Genomic DNA, 19600 nt, shown 5'->3' with positions numbered 1-19600 from the left:
TTCTCAGGCCAGGACTACAACAGCATTCACGACTGAGAAAAGTTCTAAGAATTCAATAATTCAGTACAGAATAGAAGAATATTATTGTCTATATTATTAAGGGTAAGACAATGATGTGCTCAGATATGGGAGCAATATATTTATTTGTTCACAATATGAGTTTTGGCTGACCAGGACTGCATTTATTGTCTACTCCTAATGTCCTTCTGGGTCATTCTGAAGGTCAACCATGTTGGTGGATCTGGAGTCATGAATTAAATAGACCAATTGTCTGCCCTAAACTATATTCATGAGGTAGATACATTTTTATGATAATTCAGTGGTTCCAAGGTCACTCCTATTGATGCTAAAATTTATTTCATTTGAGTTTCATTTAATTACTTGCATTTAAATTCCCCAGCTGCTTTGAACTATTTGCCTCCTTGTCATTTGCCCAGGTAGTGGAGTATTAATCCAATAATTTAACCATTATGCCACGTCTTTCCATGAACCTAGAGGTAGATAGTAATAAAGGCAAAACATATTAAATGTATCCACGTTAATATCGGGTGGCAATGTCTAATTTACATATATATGGAGGACCAATATAATATCGAAGCCAACAAAAGGGAGGGAAATATTCTGCTTATATAAGTAAATGTATAAATTTATCTTTATAGCTCTAACTAAACTCTGTTGCGTTTGTGTGTTAACTTGGAATGAGCTACATGGACTTGTGTGGTCAGTTCAACAATTCTGATTCATGATTTCTGAGCACCTTCTTCATCTGATTGTATCAATTCTTTGAATAAAATTTGAGAAAATGTTTAGACAGCAATGAATGCTGACACCTTGTTTTCTGTCTGGGGTCTGTCCAGCCAGGTGACCTTAACATTGCTTTCTGCTAAACTTACTTGCCTTCTTTCCCCTCCCCTTTCCACTTCTCCCGCCCAGCCATCCCTCCTCCCACCGATCGCTGCTGCCCCCCTCTCTTTTCCACCTATCATCTCCTGCCTTTACCATCCTCTCCCCCCCCCGCCCATGTTTTTGATCGGACGCCTGCCGGCATTCTCTCATGAAGGGCTCAAACCCGAAACGTTGGTTATGTAATTCGACCTTCGCTCCGCTGTTTGACCTGCTGAGCTTCTCCAGCATTTTGTGTTTTTACCAGAATACTGACATGATTGATTTGAAGAAGTTACTGAACTGAATATTTTGGTACATCTGCTGTCATCTTATAAGAGTGGGATGACGAGAGGACATCCAAAGTGACTTAATTGTTTCTGACTGCTTTTGTAAGAGATTAATCTGTCACCATAATCCAATTTTAGTGAACCACTCATTTAAATTACAATAGTAACTCAGGGAAAGGATCCAGAACTAATGAAAACACTTGCATGCCTGTGAGGGAAGAGCAGCAATTGAAGCATACATGGCCAGCCTTAACAATAGGGATAAAAGCTATTTAGTTTTGCTTCTCAGGGCATCCTAGAAATGGACCCTTTCCTAAAACAAAACACAATGCTGTTTACCATCCTGTCTATCCGTTATCTTTCACAACACTGCAAAGCACTTTATAACCAGTGCAATACATTTCCAGAATTCCAGTCACTGTTCCAGTATAGAAAATGCAATGGCCTACTTGTATTCAACAAGCCTCCACAAAACAGCCAGATAATCTGCTTTTCTTTTCCTCCATAGTCTTATTTGAGAGGGAGATATATTGATCAGGTAGCTCCATAAAATATGACCAAGAGACTTTTATATCTTCTGGAGAATGCAGATGTAGCCTGACTTCAACTGATTGCCATAAAGGAAGGATTGCACGCAGAGAGTCACTTTCAGTTTTTTGTGCAGAAATCCTTGGGAGTGGGATTGGAACTGAGATGGCAGCGGCAGCGATAGCAGGCTGGCAATAGCGAGAAGTAGCAATAATAAGAAGCAATATTTTACTCATTTTTCACGTAGCTGTCCAGAAATCCAGTACATCAATGCATATTTTGACGTGTTTAGGAAAATTGAGCATGTGTTTTAATCCTCTAATTGTATGCATTTCATCAATCCCTTTGCTATTTTTCTGATGAAATGGGAAGCTGAAAGGCAGAATGTGCAAGTCCTTTATAAATTAAAAAATTAAACTTGGAAATCTGAAAGCAGAAAATTTTGAAAACACTCAGCAGCCAAGGGGTGGGGGGTGGGGGGGGGGTCAACAGTCAATGACTCAGGTTAAAGACAAAAGATTGTTCCTTGTGCTTTGCCTATTGGTCATCTGCAGCTTACAAGCATTGACTGGGGAGTGGTCAATGTGGCCAGTTCAACCAATGGATAAAAGCACTCCAGACCAGAAGAGATGAGCTCAACTAAAGCATGTCCAACCATATCATAGCAGTGGGTACGAATCGTTCAACCATGTTCAGCGCAGAGAACAACAAAGGCCTCTGTATCACCTCAATGTGCCAAATAAACATTAACATCCACCATATTTGGTTCACCACAGACAATAAACAAGCTGAGCACCTCTGTCACCCATAGCTTACTGGGTGGGCCGGTCGGTGCCTTTATGTCACACAGAGAAATGCTGGAAGAACTCAGCCAGACTTGCAGAGTCCACAGGAGGTAAAGGTATATTAGTGCCATTTCAGGCATAAGCTTGAGGAATTTCTTTAGCCAGAGGGTGGTAATTCTGTGGAATTTGTTGCCACAGGCCATTTGGAGGCCAGCTCATTGGGTGTATTTAAGACAGAGACTGATGGGTTCTTGATTAGCCAGAGCAGCAAAGGCTATGGGGCGAAGGTGGGGCTGAGTGGGAAAAGAGTTAAATGGCAGGATGGGCTGAATAGCCTATTTCTGTTCCTATGTCTTATTGTCTTGATGGAGAAATGTGGCAGGTTTGAGTGAGAAATATCAAAATGTCTGAGTGTCATTATTTTGTAGACATTGCAGACGTTGTGCAATTATGGGAGAGAGAATGAATGTTTAGGACGATGCTGGACAAGCCAACGAAGCAGGCCACTTTGTCTTGGATGGTGGAAGGGCATTAGGCCATTGGGAGATGAGTCACTTGGTACCATGGTTCAGGTGTGGTAGGCTCCTGCCTCCAGCTTTGGTGCACTCCCATTGAATAGATTCCATGTCATCTGAAATGATCCTTCTCCATTTTGAGGTGTCATGGGCCAGCCCTATTTATTTGAGATGTTTGTGATGTTTCTTTGATTGTAATAATGAAACTTGTGATCTTTTAAAACAACTGTACTTTATTAGATAAAGAATTCACTCATAACCATGTGGAGGCATCCATTTTGTATCCAATTGAAGCTGCAACAATCTAGTTTCTGACTCCCTCTTGTGATCAGGAGGATCACTAGCACTCTTATCATTATATCCCCTTTCCTTGAGATGTTTCATCTAACATAGTATTCATTTTAACACAAATGTAAACACAACATTAGAAACATGAACCTTTTTAAGTGTGCAGTTAATTTTCTTTTAGAGATCGTTTGTCAGGTGCTTTGATAACACGTGTGGATCTTCTTAACACAGGTGCTTACGTCGGCCCTGCTGATCTACTACTGTCTTGCACCGGTAGTGTTTCCTCCATTGCTGCGCAGGCTGGATCTTCTCCATTTGTCTGTTGCTGCAGTGACTCTTGCATTTTCAGGAGGCTCTTTTGATTCTTCCTCAATATTTGACCCTCCTCTGTTCTGTAGGATCTTGGATTGACTTCCTCCAGAACTGTACCTTTTTGTCCCAAGTGTTGGAATCTCTGAGTCTCACTGTGTCATGTTGCATCAGTGGCCCTAAGCCTCTTGCTGACTTGTCATAGTTTGCTTTTTGTCTCCATTGCAGACGATTTTGTTTCCATTCGATATCTTCGACATCTCAGTTCTAGTTTGTGGGGTGCATAGTCTATGTCCCATCAGAAGTTCAGCGGGTGACATGTTCTAGTGGCAAAGCTCTGTAACTCAATAGAGCTAGATAAGGATCTGAGCCACTGTCTAGTGATTTCTTGAGCAACTGTGTAACTATGTGAACTCCTTTCTCTGCTTTACTGTTTGACTGTGGATGCAGAGGACATGTAGTCACATATCGGAAATCTCACTCCTTCAAAGTTATGCAATTCTCTACAGCTGCATCATGGTCCATTGTCGCTGTAGACAATATGAGGAATTCCATGTCTTGCAAGGATCAATTTCATATATTTGATTACACAATCATCAGACATGTTAGAAAACAGTACAATCTCTGGATAGTTCGATAGATAATCAATAAGCAGCAAGTAATTATTTGTCCAACCTTCTTCCATGATTCTAAGCTCTTTATTATCATGGGTTCCTTTGTCTGCTTGTGTGATGTTTCAAACAGGTCTCACAGCTGGAAAACATCCTGCCAATGTCAGCATGTATCCCTGGCCAATAAACAGTTCTGGCCCTTCTCTTTCATTTTTCGATTCCAAGGTGCCCCTCATGCACCCTTTCCATCATCTCTTATCTCAGTGAGAGGAATGGCAATTCTGCTCTGTCTGAATAGAAGCCCCTTGACAACACTCAGCTCAGCTCTGGCTAACGACCTTCTGTAGAACCGTGTCGTTTTCTGTTTCAGCTGTGATCTGCTTGGATTTCATGCCAGATACAGGAAGAGAATCAGTGATCAGATTCACGTGGAGATTTACATCTCTCATTGTGTGCTTCACTCTACGTCATTGCCCTGGATACCGCATCAGCAAACACAATAGGTTTCCCTGGGGTGTACATCCTCTTGACTAGGCTTATGTTTTCACATGTTTTGTCACCAAGTAATGATTCATGTCCATCTGGGACTACGATGAACTTGAGGTGGTGCTCTTTATCTTTAACTTTCACCTTGACTTAATATCTGCCTTTCATGTTGATGCTCAGTCCATTGTAGGCTTTGAGCTGTACACTATTTGCATGGATGTATGGCTTTATGTTATTGCCCTGAGGTCATGCTCATGGATCAATTGAACTTTGCCCCTGTGTACAGCTTGAAAGGTATATTTGTTCCATTTGTGTGTCATGACACAATCCCCTTGTCTCGCTTGACTGTATTCACCCTTGGATGTTCAGTGTCTGTTGGTTTAGAATGATGAATGTATCATTGAGAACAGTTTCTTCTAGAGTCTGAACAAGATCTTCTGTAGCATGCACAGTTTTACTTCTATTTTATTTCCCTTTGGAAAAACATTGATTTGTATAGTGATCCTTTGCACTTACTGTAGCCTAAGCATTGCTTTGGTGCATGTTGAGTGCCATATCATTTATAAATTAATGTCTCTCCTTCTTTTTGTTGTTTCCTATGTCTCATTTTTGCTTGTATGTGTCTAGATATTGTGGCTATGGCTATGCCTTCAGTTTCACTGGCTTTTGCACTCTCACTGACCTTAATTTAGAGGAGCTGGACTTTAGGCTTCTTTGCCTTCTGGCAGATGGTAGCAGCAAAGTTGTAATCAAGGAAATGGAGGTCCTTTGTGATGTTGGCTGCCTTTTTGAGGTAACACTGTAATGATAGAGTACTAGTGATCCTCCTGATCACTAGAGGGAGTCAGAGACTAGTTTGTTGCAGCTTTGGTTGCATTCAATATGGATGCCTCCACACAGTCATGACTGAGTTCTATTATTTTCACAGCGCGTCACACCCACAAAAGATAATGGACACAGCCCAGTGAATCACAGGCAAAACCCTCCCCACCATCGAGCACATCTGCAAGGAACACTGGTTTCGGAGAGCAGCAGGAATCATCAAGGATCCATACCACCCAGCACACGCTCTGTTCTCGGAGCTACCATCAAGAAAGAGGTATAGGTGCCACAAGACTCACACTTCCAGGTTCAGGAACAGCTGCTACCCCTCCACCATCAGACTCCTATAACCATATAACCACTTACAGCACAGAACAGGCCAGTTCGGCCCTACTAGTCCATGCCGTAACAAATCCCCACCCTCCTAGTCCAACTGACCACCCCGCATTCCATACCCCTCCAGTCCCCTCCTATCCATGTAACTATCCAGTCTTTCCTTAAATGTAACCAATGATCCCGCCTCGACCACGTCTGTCACAAGCTCATCCCACATCCCTACCACCCTTTGCGTAAAGAAATTTCCCCTCAACAACAAAAATCCGAGACTCATTTAAGGACTCTTATTTTTGCACTTTATTGATTTTTTTTCCTCTCTTTATTGCAAAGACAGATTGTTTTCATTTGTATGTATCTTCTTGAGTACAGTTTTTTTTTGCACTACCAATAATTGGTGATTCCGCCTCATCTACAGGAAAGAGAATCTTAGGGTTGTATGGGATGTCTTGTATGTACTCAAACAATAAATCTGATCTTCGAACTTTATTGCATATATTCTGCCTATCAGAACCCAGGATTAAAGAAAATATAATATAAAATATCTTTAAGCTCACCAATAGTGGCAAAAGTTAGCACAAACTTCAACAGGGATTTCTTTTTCCTTTTACTTTATCATTGTTGAACAATTTTACTCACATGAACGACATCAAACCAAAATGTAACAAGGAATCCCCGAGCGCGCCAGTACAAGTCTGATTCGTTGTCATCTGAGATGCGATCATTGACCCAGGTTGCTCCACTTCATCTGTCGGTTATTTCCTCAAACAAACTCTTCCTGTTCAAGTGACCTCTCCAGATTCTTAGTTGTGTTCCAAAGATTAGCAATGCACAAAAGTGCCGGAGGAACTCAGCAGGTCACGCAGCATCCATTGATGAAGGGCTCAGGCCAAAACGATTGCTTTCCGTGGATACTGCTTGACCTGCTGAGTTCCTCCGGCACTTTTGTGTCCTCTTTTCATTCTCTAGCATCTGCAGACTCCTTGTTTACCTCCACAGACTCACAAGCAGTTTGTGTCAAATTCTATATCTGTTTTTGTAACAACAGTGTAACTGCATTGATGTTCTTCATACACAATTGAATTAGATAAGATAATATTGGAACAAATAACACATGGAATAACTTCAACACTCAATTTATAAATGGCTGATTAACTCCTCAAAACTGCTCTGGGATTGAATATGATCATAGTTGATCAGTCCCAGACCTCAGCTCCTCTTTGGTGGCAGATCCCCACCGTCTCGAATCTCCGATCTTTCAAAACCATATTTACTTGCTAGTCAATCCCCCGTGACCAACTGCAGTTTTTGGGTGAGATAGGAAAGTCAGGATAACAGTTCCCAGACACTCAGGTACCATTCAGTTCCACCATTTAAACATCTTCGTTGTGCCTCTGTTATGAATTCTACAAACCATGAACTACAAATGGAAATTTCTGAACTGCTGCAGTGAGGATTCACCATCTTTGGTGACAGTGCAGTGTCTCCATTGAAGGTGGTCACCAAGAAGCAGTATTTTTCAACAGTACGGATAGCTATGCAAAAAAATGGTCTTACTAAACAGTCATGTCCATAATAACAATCTGGATAGGATATTTATTCTTTCAGTTCCCACCTTTTTCAAGCTGATTTATGGTGTCAGACGTCAAAAGGTCTCCAGTGGTTGGTCAGGTTATCAAATCCAGTGTGCATTTGATTGTAAGCTGCCTATCTTACTGAGAACTATATATTTCAAAAATGAGCAATCATAATGTACATTTTTTACCTCATAAAGTGTGATGACACCAAATGTTTCAATCGGCTCTTTCCATTGCAGATAAATCTTCTCCTCAAAGGTGCTTCCTTGCACTGATTCTTTGGGGATTGCACCAGGCACTAATGGACAGACATAAAAAATATAGTCAGGGGAGAAGAATAATAGATTTCCTATCTACTTAATAGTAGCAGCTTCAGGTCCCCAATGGCAGGTGATGCTGTTTTATCTCCACACAATCTCACTGTGACCTTAGCATTAACGTGGTGTTTAGCAACACAGCAGGCTGTGGAACTTTAAGAATCAAAGCAGTACAAAAAAAAAATCACAGGCAAAAGCAGACAAATTACACGGGTTAATAAAGATTTTTCTCACTGAACACTTTTAGGTGTATTGAATGGATTTTGGGCTACTGATCACAAAAATCATTTTAACATATTCCTGTCACGTACTGGTTTTTGGATATAACCTATTTTTGTGATTTCCTGTCATACTTTAAGTCTACTTCAAGCATATTAAACCAGTAAGTGCAACATGCGATTGAAAATTCATTCCCTGCATTCGCACTTCGGCATCTTCCCTGCTGATCTTGGTGATGAACGTGGTGAAAAGTTTCACCAGGACATTGCAACCATGGTTATCAGGGTAAATAGAATCCAACAATGTTGACTATTGTTGAACACTGGCAGAAGAGGCATTAGATGCTGAGTACAAATGAAAATCGGTGGCAAACGTTTTTAGGCCAACTAAACTAATGCTATGTGTCAGCATCAATATGCGATTAGACCTGCTAAATTCAATAAAAGTTAATTTAATGTTTTTTTTCCAATTTCATATGTGATACAGCAAATCTGAAATTATACTTGTGTTCATCTTGTTGTCTATCATAATTCCCAATATTTTTTTTCAAAGAGCAAACCATTTTATAAAAAAAAATTGATGTCCAGTGTTATTGGCAAAGTGGGATAACTACATGGATGGGAGGGAACTGGAGGGCTATGAGCCTAGTGCGGATAAGTGGGACTGAAGCAGGAGGACAGGTGGTTCGGCATGGACGAGCTAGGCCCCCAATGTGCTGTATGAATCTGAGTTTGTTGAAAGTCAGCATAGCCTCGATTATGCTTTTTGGGCAACTCACAACTGACGGTCACAGTAGTCATGCTCCAGATTATTGGGCCAGATTAAAATCAAGTATTCTGTACTTCTCCTTGTGAAGCATATTCCAGATGTACACCTTCCTTGAAGTGAAGTTTTTTTCTACCTTTTTTTTAGATTTTTAAAAATTATTTTAGTTACAAATTTTAAACCACAGTAAAAATTGCTTACATTCAATTCAGAAATTATTTCAAAAAGTTATACTCCACCCCCAAACCCACCCTCCCATCTCCCCTCCCCTCCCAAGCACCAAAGGAGAAAAAAAGAAAGTAAACAGAAAAAGAAAATCCAGAGAATGCCAAGAGAATAAAACATTTATACCACAAAGTCTATATTGGAGGGCTTCAGAGAGTCTATTAAACCTACAAACACATTTTTTAAATATGGGTGCTATATTTTCCAAAGCTCATGATAGTTATCTCGCCAACTATAAGTAATCTACTCTAATGGCATACAACTACGAAGTTCTGCAAGCTATTTTTCCATGTCTAAATCTATATCTGACTTCCATGATATTGCTATACATTTCCTAGAAAATGCTAAAGCAATGTGTACAAATTCATTTTTTCTACTTTTTCCACCTTCTGACTTGGAAACAGACATAAAAATTAAGAACCACTATATTGGATGAGGCCGGGGAGTGACAAAGCTCAAACCATAGTCTACCAATGAACTTAATATAAATATTTATAAAGTTGTAACAACAATCATTTGCATATATGGAAACCAAATACTCATAAAATTATCATATTAATTCTTTAAATTGTATGTAATCTTTTCCAGGGCTATGCAGCTTTGCATTTCACCATACCATCTATCAAATACTAAGTCTGTATCCAATTTCCATGAAACAGCTACACATTTTCTGGCACCTGCCAGTGCAATTTTGAAACTGATCCAACTTTATATGTGGATTAATCCATGAAATATCTCCCAAAAGAAATAGCATAGGATTTCTTGGGAGTCAAACACCCATTATCTGTTGAAGAAAATCTATTAAATTTGTACAAAAAGAGTTCAAGTTGGGGCATGTCCATGTAGAATCTAAAAAAGTACCTATATCCTGTTTACATCGAAAACATTTATACGAAATATCTAAATTCAATCTATTGAGCTTTTGTGGTGTTAAAAATTTAAATGATGTATAAAATTATGCTGTATCATTCTATATCTGACATTTATTGTATTTTTCATACTATCATAACATATTTGTGTCCAATTTCTATCAGTTATATCTGTACCCAAATCCTTTTCCCACCCTTGTTTCGATTTATATAAATCTTTCTTCTTTACCCCGTCTTAAAAGTAATAAATACGTCACAGATATGAACTTTTTTATCTTAATTTTTTATTTTATTACTGTTAGATGTTTTATATATATATATAACTAAATGGATTTTGACCAAGTATTATATATTATATAGTAGTGTTTTAGTTCTTCATGTATTTTATTTTTCGTGATTATATTCATGGTTGTAGAGGTTAACATAATTAGGTTATAATTTAGTTATAAGGTAATATCCAGTATTGTTTATATAATTAATCTATTTCATTTTCTCTTTCTTTTTCTGTTGTTTTTCTTTTTTTTCTTGCTTTCTTGTTTTTTTCTCTTTGTGGGGGGAGTGGGTGGGGTGGAGAAAAAAATGATAAAATTGCATGTATTGATTTTGATCTATAATAATTTGGCTATGTATGTACTATTTACATGTGCCAATAAAGCAAATTTTGAAAACAAAATCCATTATATTGTAGCTTCCCTGCTGTGGGTGGTCAAGTTGTGGTCAGTTTTCAAAGCCAATTTATAATGCACTATGGTTGAGAGCAAAACTTCAGCTCATCCAATGAAAGGACAGTAAAAATGTGGATATAAAATGATCTAAGGTACAAAATGCAGGATATTCAGAATGAAGGTAAATATATTGTCACATTTCCTGATCAGTGTATGACTCCCGTTCATTTTGAAGCAAGTTGAAAATAATCTTTTGGCTCACAGGTGGATAATTTTTGAGTTTTCAGAAGACACAACTTGGAAATAAATAGCAAAGAGGATGGCAATGGACTTCAGAAGGGAAGGGGCAGGCATACTGCAGATAAAATCAATAGGAAGAACACGTAAAGTTAATATGAACTGAACTACACAAATTTAAAGAGGACAAAGAAACCCAAAGATCTGATGGTGGACAGATCTTTGAAGGTGTGAGGCCAAAGTTTCAGGATAATGATATTGGACAAAATTCACTCACAAAATATATGATGGCCTAAATAACTACCAGCTTTGCTGTAAGATTCTACGTGTCAATGTAAAGCAACCTCAACTGTACTAATCAGCACAAAAGCAAAGGTGTTAGGTGAGAATGCAGCTGGTGCACGGCTCTGGGGATCACACTTCAAGAATAATGACAAACTTTGGGGAAGAAGCAAAAGAGATTCACAAGAATAGTATGAGGGATGAGGGGGGCTAATTATTTGAAAACCACTGTTTTAATCGTACCTGATTGACTCCGATTCATAACTTGAGAGGAAATGGGCCAATGACAATTTTTCTCAACAAAATATTTCAGTAACAATTGGGTCGGGAGTATTGGTTTCTTTCATATTTCAGATTTATTGTCAGAGTACATACATGTGGGTGTGGCATAATTACCACTAATTGATCATGCAAAAAGTAAACTGTACACAGCGTAAACATGTAAACAACCAAAAGAACTATTCAACCTCTTTTTCCCACTCACATACCACCTTATTAAGCAGGATATTAAGTAGTGTGGCACTGGGCACACTGTTGTTTTTAATCTACATTAATGATTTAGATGAACATGTAGTTAGTAAATTTGCAGCTGGCATGAAAATTGGTGAGGTAGTGGACAGTGAGGAAGGATATCCAAGTTTACCACAGGATATCGTACAGTAGGGAAGGTGAGCCAAGGAGATGCAAATTGAATTTAACTCTGACAAGTATGAAGGATGCAAACCAGAGTAGGACTTGCACAGGAACCTGGAGAGTGTTGTAGAAGAGTAAAGTGGGTTGGTGTATCATTCCCTGAATGTGGTGACGCAGATGGATTTGGTCTTGAAAAAAGGCATCTAATACTCTTGGCTTCATTGGTCAGGGTATTGGGCACACAATGTGGGACCTCATGATATAGCTGAACAAGGCTTGATGAGATCACACTTTTGTTTGGTTCTGGCTGCCCAGCTGTAGGTTGGAAGGAGGGCAGAATAGATTCACCAGGATGTTGCTTGGACTGGAGGACTTGAGTTACAGCACAAGGTTGGATAGATGGGTCTTTATTCCTTGGAGCATAGAAGACTGAGAGGTGACCTTATAGAGGTAGACAAAATCAGAAGAGGCATGGATAAAGTGAATGCTCAGTTTGTTTTTGTCCCCAGGGTAAACAATTCTAGAATTAGAGGGCATCAGTTTAAGGTGCGAGGGAGAGTTTTAAGAGGGAGCTGAAGGGCAACTTTCCTCACCTAGATGGTGGTCAGTATCTGGAATGAGCTGCCAGAGAAAACTATAAAATGGGTTTAATTACAGTGTTCAAATTACATCTGAACAGATATATGGATAGGAAGGGTTTAGAAGGATAATTCAAACAAATGGGATGACCCGAATGCCAACTTGGTTGGAATGGATGAGTTGAGCCAAAGGGCCAGTCCCATGCTCTATGACCTCATGGTATGGGCAATCAAATAGACCAGAAGACCCTAGAGAAAGGAGCACAATTAGGTTATTTGGCAGAAGAAGTCTGTTCTGCCATTTGAATCATGGCTGATGTATTCTTTCTTTCCTGCTCATTACCCATAATCTTTGACACCTTTGCCAATCAAGAACCTATTAACCTTCACTTTAAATGACTTGGCCTGCACAACCATCTATGGTAACAAATGCTGCAGATTCACCACACTCTGGCTGAAGAAATGTCTCCTCATTTCTGTTCTAAAAGGCGTGCTTTTATCCTGAGACTGGGCCATCTGGTCCTATAAATAAATTTAAATTGATTTATTTATTTACAGCACAGTAGAAGCCAATTCCAGACATTTAAACCCGTGTGTTCCAATTTCAACCTACAGCCGTGCACATTTTGGAGGAATCCGGAGAACCTGGGGAAAACTCATCCAGGCACAGGGAGAACTCCTTATAGACAGTGCCAGATTCAAACCCTGCCCGCTGTGCTAACCGCTACACTGACCATGCAGCTCTAGGCTCTCACAACTGGAAACATCTTCGTTACATCCACTCTTTCCAACCCTTTCAATATTTGGTATGTTTCAATTAGATCCCTTCATTTCCTTCTAAACTCCAGTGAGTGTAGTCCCAGAGTCATCAAATACTCCTCATACTTGAAAACTTCCTCTGGACCCTCTCCAACACCAACACATCCTTTCTCACATATGGGGCTCAAACCTGCTCACAGTACTCCCAATGTAGTCTGATCAGTGCCTTATAAAGCCACAGCCTTCATATTCTAGTCCCCTTGCTAACATTGCATCTGTCTTCCCTACTACTGGCTCAACCTGCAAGTTAATCTTTAGGGAATCCTGCACCAGGACTCCCAAGTCCATTTGGACCTCTGCTTTCCGAATTCCCTCCCCATTTAGAAAATAGTCTACTTCTTTATTCCTTCTACCAAAGTGCATGACAATATATTTCCCTACATTGTGTTTCATCCACCACTTCATTGGCCCATTTTCCAAACCTCTCCATGTTCAGCAGATTCCTTGCTTCTTTAACACTAGTCGCCCCTCCACCTATTTCCATATCATCTGCAATCTTGGCCAAAAAGCCATCATGATCCCTGCAGAACACCACTAGCCACTGGCAGAAAACCAGAAAAGGCCTCCTTTACTCTCACTCTTTGACTTCCCACTCTTTTATGCAAGCACTTTACATCTAAAGAAGCATGGAGGTAAGTTTGGACAAGAATCTCCCACAGTAGCGATTAGAAAATCTTATTTTGCACTGGTAGATGAGTGGATAATTATTAACTATAATACTCGCTGCCACGTCCCAGCTTGCTTGGCCACGGCACATGAACCATGGGTGTAAAGGGTGGGACCAGTACTGCACACACTGCCCTCCATCTAAAAGCTCCTTTCAGCAGGCCCGAGGACAGGTCCACGTCCTCCCCCTCAAAAGATACATAAATCTTCGTCCGCGAAGCCAAGCCAAAGATAACACCAAGGATAACTCTCCTTTTCTTCCAAATATTGCCATGGGAAATTTTACATCTGGTGAAGAGGCAGAAGTTGTCATGCCAAATTTTCCAGCATATTCTTTGTGGCTATCCCTCATAGTCAACGATGGGGGCCTTCGTTCCGTTGATCTACAGAGCAAAGACACCTGTGCGTGTATTTGTTTAACGTGTACTTGATGTTGCCCTCCACCTCACAAATCAACCAACTAGTTCAAATGGCGTGAAAACCACGGCAATTGGAGCTGATGGATTTGTTGCCGCCTTTGTCCACCTTCACAGCCATCGAGTTCAGAGTAACTTCATCCGCCTGTTCCACTATTGAGGACTTGGCTGGACTGTTCTTTGTCATGGACCTCACCCATAACCTTACCGCCATGGGGGACCAGGAGCACAGTTCCAGGCGGCATCGCTTTCGGGATCACAGGACCACACAAGCTTCTCCGCCATGACAAGGTGGCAATCCATAGTAAGGCAGCATGGTCAGTGTAGCTGAGTAGTCAGTGTCATGGTTAGTGCCACACTATTGGAGCACGAGTAACTGCATTGGAATCTGTCTGGAAGGAGTTTGTGCACTCCCCCTGTGTCTGCATGAGCTTCCTTCCAGAGATCCGGCTTCATCCTACAGAGATGTATTGGCCACATGGGTGTATTTGGGCAGCGTGGGCTCATGGGCTAGAATAGCGCGTCACGGCGCTGTATCGCCAAATTAAATGAATAAGAATTCCCTTACTCAAGCTCCATTCTCATGAGTCTTTGCGCTGGAAAGACACAAATTGAATCCTTTCATCATAAAAAGACGGAGGACAGAAGGCCATTATGTTGGCACTCTGAAAGATTGGTCTAATTAGTTCCACAGTTCCCCCGTACGCTACAAGATTGCTCCCTTCCAAGCATATATCCAACACCCTTTTGAAAGTTTCAGTCATAGCTGCAATGTCCGCCTCATGTTTTTCCTGCATTTCTGCTCACCTTCTGATTTAGAAGCTACGGGAGCAGTGTCTGATGGAATTAACAATTCACAAACATAGCAGAACAGGTGCTGTAGCCCTGAACCCTTAGCGTTGGCACAAACAAGAATAGCACCCCCTGCAGCCAGTGGCCAGTGGAGTTAATAAGAAACAGATGGTTATTAGAATCAGGAGAGCCTGCAATCTCTTGTGGAGTAACCTGTTGCCCTGACATGTCTGTGTTTTCAGTATCACAGCCTGAGAAAGAATCTGGCTGGAAACAGTCTCCACTGAAGTTACAGAAGATTTTGAGAATGTGCATCAGCCAAAGGACGAGTTCCAAAATTACATGTCAGTTTACCTTGCCAACCTTGCCAAGCATGCGAGACATCAAAACCAGCGTCGATGCTGCTTAATGGGTTCCCAATGAAGTCAACCAGATCAACGTTTGGGAGGCGAGTTCAGCCAGCAGTTGACATATTTGCAGCTATTTAGCTCTGGCAACTAAAGGCAAATTTTACATTGACAGTGCCTTGTTTATATTTTACAGTCGTGCAGATCTCGGTGCGTGCCATTAAGACTCGTTACTTGCTTCCTTTCTATTTTGATTCCTTTGCAGCAAGTTCCCCAACGGTGCTGCATCATGTAAGGATGGGGTTCCCTGCAGCTTACCACAGCCTGCTGTTGTCAGCTTATTGCTACCTGTTCTCTTGTCCACATTTACCATTAGTACGTCAATTCTGTTACCAACTCCAATAATCCAGAAATGATAGCTCAGTGGCTAAAGCACTGGTCTTGTATACCAGGGATTGTGAGTTCGTTCCTCACTGTGGCCTCATTTCTGTGAGGTGGGGGGTTGAACAAAGTGGCAACTCTCTATCTTCCTTACAGTAGGCAAAGTTATGTTATATTCTAAATATAGTATTACATGACAGTAATGGTAGCATTGAACAATTGGGTGGGACTCCTATTAAACTCAAACATGCCTTTATTTCAAGATCCTCTCCACGTGTATAGCACCAGGATTACTGAAAATATTTATTGAAACAAGGGGTCATAAGTTAAGGGTTAAGGGACAAAAGTTTAGAAGTAACATGAGAGGGAGCTTCTTCACTCAGAGAGTGGTGGCTGAGCAGAATGACCTTCCAGAAGAGGTGTTTGAGGCAGGGTCAATTTTGGCATTTAAGAGAAGGTTGGATGAGTGCAGGGTTATGGACAGGGAGTAGATAGGTGGGAGTAGAGGAGATCATTTAAATCGGTGTGGACTAGAGGGGCCGAGATGGCCTGTTTCCATATTGTCATTGTTATATGTTTATATGGTTATAAGATGATTTCATTGCCCCTCACAATCAGTGAAAGAGAAGCAGAAGAGAGTCACCTCCCCCCCAACCCTGCCCCAAGTAACTGAGTGTCCATAGATGTATTTATTGTCTCTTTTAATTCAATTAAGTTTACTATTACAATTTTTTTTAACCTGTTCAGCTGCAGCAAGTAAGAAGTTCAGTGCTATAAGTATCTGACAATAAACTCATTCCCATCAATGAATTTCCATGGAGATCAGTGAGTTTAAAGGAAGCAGGAAATATACATGCACCCCAGAGCCAGGCTTCAGCCACACACCCACTTGCACTCTGAACATTTGACTCACATTCTTGGTCAATGGTTGAGACAGACGTGGGACCACTGAACAATCAGGTGTCGGATCATCGGAGTCGGAGTTTTACTTCGCAAAGATTCAACATTTTGCTGGTTGTGCCGAATAGCATATCAGGTTAAGTGAATGGGTTTGAGGGGGGAGGGATGTTGGGGGAATTGGTAAATAGTACAAGATGTAGTAAAATGTGAGGAAGTTGTATTTCCTTTCCACACTTCTGCCAGCTTTCACTCCTAGCTGATATATGGTCCCGTGTGCACTCATTTCCCAGCACAAGAGTTTGCAACAGGTGCATCAGAATAGAATCCTTTCCGGTCCTTATCCAATGGCCTAACAAGTCTACTTCAAACGGAACACAAATCAATTACTTTCTTCATCTTACCAGTGGTACCCTTTATTTTTAGTCTAGAGGAACTGAGTTGCAGGGAAACGTTAAACAGGTTAGGACTTTATTCGCTGAAGTGTAGAAAATTAAACAAAATCATGAGGGGCATCGACAGGGTAAATGCAAGCAGGCTTTTTCCACTGAGGTTAGGTGAGATACAAACTAGAGGATATGGGTTAAGGGTGAAAGGGGAAATATTTAGGGGAACATTGGGGGAATTTCTTCACAGAGAGCGGTGGGAGTGAGGAGTGAGTTATCGAATGAATGAAGGCTCAATTTTAACATATAAGAAAAATTTGTAAAGGTATGTGGATGAGAGGGGGGTATGGAGAATTATGGACTGGGTGCAGGTCAGTGGGGCTATACAGAATAATAGTTCATAGAAACATAAATAGGTACAGGGGAAGGCCATTTGGCCCTCAAGCCTATACCACCATTCAATATGATCATGGCTAATCAGTACCCGGTTCCTGGCTTCTCCCCATACCCCCCTGATCCCCTTAGCCACAAGGGCCAAATCTAACCTACTCTTAAATATTGACAAGGAACCGGCCTCAACTACTTCCTGTGGCAAAGGATTCCACAGATCCACCACTCTCTGAGAGAAGAAATTTTTCCTCATCTCAGTCCTAAAAAACTTCCCACTTCTCCTTAAACTGTGACCCCTGGTTCTAGTTTTACCCAGCATTGGAAACAACCGACCTGTGACTAGTCTGTGTAAATCCTTAAGAATTTTATATGTTTCTATAAGATCACCCCTCAATCTTCTAAATTCCAGAGAATACAAGCCGAGTCGATCCAACCTTTCTTCATAGGCAAATCTCCAGGTGTGGTCTCACCAAGGCCCTGTCCAGCTGCAGCAGAATCAGTTCAGACTGTTCTATAATGTAATGTTCTCTGGTTCTACTCTTCTAGGAAGTTCTAGATTTAACCAAAGCAGTGGAGAAATGCACTTGAAGCCTATTTGGTAAGCGGTTCAACCGCACACCAGAGGTTGATCACGTTATAGAATGATATCTTATCATCAGACCGTTCTAAACAATCCTCAATTGGTATCACTCTTGCTTCGAAGTCAAAAGATGGTGGGACCAAGCCCCACACTAGAGATCAAGGTTCTAATATATTGCAAAAGATTTATTGCTCTGTCAGAGGTACAATCTTTCATTGTAATGTTAAACTGATTAGACGTTCATTAGAAATCCCACGGGACTATTTGGAAACAGAGGCATTCTCCCAGCATCCAAAGCAATACTTTTCCCCCTGTCAACTATTTGATTATTATCAGATTCCCATTTCCGACACCTCAACAGTCATTGAATCTCAGAAATTACCAGGTATTTTGGAACCTCTTGAAGTTTAGAAAGACACAACATAAAGCACTGAAAACCCACAGCAGCTACAGCAACATTTGTGAAAAGTGGAAGAACATTAGCAGTAAGCTGAGAACCCTTCAGTGGAATCGGCAAAGGCTCTTCAACCTGATAAATCAGTTTTTAAATGTAGACGCACAGCATGGTAACAGGTCCTTTTGGCCCATGAGCCCTTACCACCCAACTACTCCCAATTATCCTACAACCACCCAGTGTGTTTCGAATGGTGGGAGGAAACTGGAACCCCCGGAAGAAACCCACACAGAAATGGGGAGAATGTCCAAACTCCTTACAGACAGCACGGTATTCGAATCCCAGTCTCTGGCGCTGTAACAGCATTGCACTAATCACTATGCTAACCGTGCCACCTCTGTTCTGTTCTCATTCCCACAGACACTGCCCGGCCTGCTGAGCAGCACGTCCTGCTTTTATTTCAAATTTTCAGTATCTGCAGTTTTTAATTTTACTTAATACTCCAGATAAATGCAAGTAATTGTGTGGATGAGGTTTTATCCCTGATTGCTTTGTTTGTAGAGTTTCTGGGAAGGAGGCCTCCCTAGAAATGAGCCACAAATCAACTGTCATATGAGCTTGTGTATGTACGAATACCTTTGTACACTACAAAGGGGTGGCACAAGTCGCGTAGCAGTTAGCGCAACACTGTTACAGCACCAGTGATTGGAACCGGTATTCGAACCCTACACTGTAAGGTTTTTGTGGGTTCTCCCCATCTCTGCATGGGTTTTCCCTGAAGGCCCTTGTTTCCACCCACCATTCAAAACATGCCAGGGTGTAGCTCAATTGGGTGTAATTGGGCAGTACAGGCTCGTGGGCCGAAAGGGCCCGTTACCGTGCTGTATGTCGAGGTTTAAATTTAAAATACATGTCAGCAAGGTATGTGTGAGAATTATGCATGGACACACAAACATATTTGTGTGTTATGAATCTGGAGAGATTTATTTAGAGTTTGAACTGTTATTTGGGACTCTGGCTTGCTTGTCTCACGCCTCGGAGCTAGTTTGTGCAGAATGAATCAAATCCAGTCAGTATTCAAGCTTGGAGTCGTTTTCACCTTCACTGCCCCAGTGATAATCTGGCAGAGAGGATAATGCTGGAATGCCAGACATTCCTGCTTCAGCGCTCTACGCAGGCTTTTGATCTCCTCCATCAGATCCGGGCAGTGAAGTTGAAAATCCACCCCTGACATCCAGTACATCAACACTCTATTCAGCAGCTCATTCTCGGCACACTTGTGCACCGCACACCAGCTACAGGTGTACAGAGGGCCT

General features: G+C 41.1%; 1 protein-coding gene across 10 annotated transcripts in view; it reads right to left on the bottom strand.

Moving 5' to 3' along the window:
- Positions 1 to 19600, bottom strand: part of LOC138755773 (receptor-type tyrosine-protein phosphatase mu-like) — a 1095616-nt gene that overhangs the window by 426098 nt on the left and 649918 nt on the right. For all 10 annotated transcript variants that reach the window (XM_069922352.1, XM_069922354.1, XM_069922355.1 and 7 more), the window contains exon 9: positions 7615 to 7724. In XM_069922352.1, the coding sequence (XP_069778453.1) occupies positions 7615 to 7724 (110 nt within the window). The remainder of the gene's footprint in view (positions 1 to 7614; positions 7725 to 19600) is intronic.

This window comes from Narcine bancroftii, chromosome 2 (assembly GCF_036971445.1).
Source record: "Narcine bancroftii isolate sNarBan1 chromosome 2, sNarBan1.hap1, whole genome shotgun sequence".
NCBI lineage: Eukaryota > Metazoa > Chordata > Chondrichthyes > Torpediniformes > Narcinidae > Narcine > Narcine bancroftii.
This window is presented reverse-complemented; position numbering and strand designations above follow the sequence as displayed.